At 41.6% G+C, this 2,871-nt stretch overlaps 1 protein-coding gene across 1 annotated transcript; it reads right to left on the bottom strand.

The window, feature by feature from the left end:
- Positions 1 to 1,903: 1,903 nt before the first annotated feature.
- On the bottom strand, positions 1,904 to 2,871 carry TASL (TLR adaptor interacting with endolysosomal SLC15A4). The gene has a single exon (XM_079973188.1). The coding sequence runs from the start codon at positions 2,792 to 2,794 to the stop codon at positions 1,922 to 1,924; it is 873 nt and encodes a 290-aa protein (XP_079829314.1). The 5' UTR covers positions 2,795 to 2,871; the 3' UTR covers positions 1,904 to 1,921.

The raw sequence follows: 2,871 nt of genomic DNA, 5'->3' as shown, positions 1-2,871 counted from the left end.
ATTCTGTTACATTTCAGTTATTTGTTCAGTTCAATGAAAACAACAAAAACTGGTTAAGGACAAAATTAATTGCCACCAAATATGTTCATATGCTTAGGAGGCAATCCTAACCCTGGCTCCTGCTGCTCTATGGTGCTGAATGGCTACAATGGCATCCTCAGCCCTGCCACAAATGGGGCAGAAACTGTGGGGTGTGCAGGTGTTCATTTTTACGTTATAAATGCAAAGCACAAAATTGAGGATACAATGCCAAGTTAGTGTATACATACATATGACAGTTCTATTTGCCAGACCTTCAGAATAGAGCCTCGGCTCCCTTTCTGAATTATGGCTGGATCCATAGCAACCCTTTAGAAAGAATCTGCAATTGCGCATTAGATCTGTGAGAGTAGGAATAAGTGTGGGTTGAGTGTTATGGCACAGACTTCTAACTGTAGAGAAGAAAAAATAAATTACAAGAAATTGAAAGTATCACTGCAAAATTGGGGGGGGGGGGAGGTCTGCTTTTAACATACTTGGCCATAGTATCATTTCCTTGTCGTATGGCTTTCCATTGTTGCAGGGCTGCACAACAACTGTCTGAACTCACTGAGAAAAATATTGAGACGAAACATCTTTATTTTTATTGGTCATAACTAACTGATCTTCACCGCGATCACATTTTCATTCCATTCACTGGACCACTAGTGATAAGAATTTATTTGTTGATGACATAATAAAAAATGAAAACTAATCAAGTTTCTCTTTTTGTTCAAGTGGCAAAGACCTATGACAATTGATACCCTGTGCAATGCAAAGTTTCAAGTCAAGTCAAACCAGTTACCACCAATCCTCATCATCAGATATGACACAATGAGGTGGGGAGAGCTTATGGTCTAAAATGGAAGAGAAAAGGCGGTAGAGGTAGGGAGGCAAGGGGACAATATGTGGTCATTTCAATTAGACATATGTTGGCTTTAGTTGCAGTAAGGAAGAGTGGCTAAGGAACACGAGGGACCAGAAATTCCACAGGGAAACAGGGGGAGAGAATAGGAATGTAAACGAGAGTGGGCAAGTGAATGCCATCATTTTTGGAAAAGCTATCTCTGGCAGAATCAGGAGTTCAAGCAATCAGGGTCCACAGATGGTCTATAGGACCCTCTGGCGATTTCTGGAGTTCCCGAAGTGTGATGGGAGAAGCAAGGACAGAGTAGGCACTGGGATAAAGGTGTCATGCAGTCCTATACCACCTGGGCAGACACACAGTCATCTACACAATGGTTTATTTATTTGTTTGTTGGTTTATTAAATTTGTTAGTAATTTTATATTGCCCAAGGCAAGCCAAAGTGACTTAAAGCCACCCAAGCAGACAGAAAAAAACACCACATAGATACATTAAAACCAAGAAGGGGGTAGAAATGCACTTGGAGGCTCAAGGTATTGGGAAGGGAGGAAAATAATTACACACTGAAAGGGATATTTAGAATTAGTACTGTTCTGAATTCCCATGAGGTTTAATTTTTAATTGCAAAATCTTCCAATGGGGAAACAACTCTCTTCTTTATGCCTGTTTGAAGCCACCATTCCTCCAACTTGCTGCTGCTTGGTGAAGGGAGGTAGACACAAAATGGTCCCCATTGCCAAGGCAACAGGGCCAATGTTCCTTCTCATTAGGATACAAAACAGTGCAATGCAATGGGACAACAACCACATTTGGGTTAATAAAATGTGGAAGTAGGATTATTGGAAGGAAGCATGAAGCATTTACATTTGAAAAAAAGGCATCTAAGTTCTGTATGGTTTACAAACCAAGCCTTCTTTCAGGAGTCCACCTATATAATAGTATTTGGTGCTCTGAACATATCCCAGGGACTTCACCTTACTGAAACGAAACTGACTTTTAACAAAGGTGACTCAAAAATGTCTAGGGGCAGGCTTTATTTATTTAGTCACAGTGCTAAACTGGGAAATGTGAAGACTAGGAGTGCTCATTTCAGTGGAGATTTTCCCACTGGCTAGTCGCAAGAGGCAGTTAATGACCATATCCTTGGCTTGGGTGGTCTTCATGTTCCTTTCTTGTGATAGCTTCATGCTGATTTGATCTACATTGGTCATTATGAATTCTGATGCCAAGATCTGAGTAGGGGATGCACTGCTACCCATGCCATCCATGATATACTGCTTGTACAGCTCCACCACCTTCTCCTCCAAGTAGTTATTCAGTAGTGAATTTGAGAGGGGTTGCTGGTGTTGCATGATGCTGGCCACTCTCCAGCATGAAGAATACCTATTGGTTGGCTTGCGAGGGACCTCAGCAGGTGGCATTGATATGGATTCCATTGGCGGTGGGATCTCTGATGACTCCAGGAATGGACCTATCCCACTGTCATAGGTAAAATCTGTTTTAACTGAACTCATAGGCAGTACCTGGTCACCAGCAATATGAAGGTCATTGTAATTCTTGCAAATGCTTTTACAAGAAGGTGGAACTAGGTAAGTGTCTCTGTTGATAACAGGTCCTGTACAGATTTCCACAGCTGGAGATATTTGCCTTTCCAATACTGGATTTGGAGTCTGTGTATCCATCTGCCTTCTGCTGTTTCTGTTTTCATTGGAACAAACAGAGAAGATGAACTTGCCAACAGACTTACATCTCCAAAAGAGATTTCTGTCCTGTGTTTCCTCTGTTGATTCATAGGTGATGCCATTCAAAGACCTCATCTCATGTACTGTCTCTTCTCCTTGGTTGCAAGCGAGCTTGTAATTCATGAGATCATGATAAGGAATTATACAGAGGTACCCTTCTGACAACATCCTCTAGAACTGGAAAAGAGAAAGAGCTAGCATGAAGCACAATGTGGCAGGTAAGGGAATGGTATAACAGGAGCAAA

Source organism: Podarcis cretensis (assembly GCF_951804945.1).
Source record: "Podarcis cretensis genome assembly, chromosome: 4".
NCBI lineage: Eukaryota > Metazoa > Chordata > Lepidosauria > Squamata > Lacertidae > Podarcis > Podarcis cretensis.
Note: the sequence above shows the minus strand (reverse complement) of the source record. Positions and strands in the feature narration are given on the sequence as shown.

What these genes read in the sequence shown, in the direction of transcription:
- TASL (XM_079973188.1), bottom strand. Translation starts at nt 2,794, where the DNA reads ATGTTGTCAGAAGGGTACCTCTGTATAATTCCTTATCATGATCTCATG.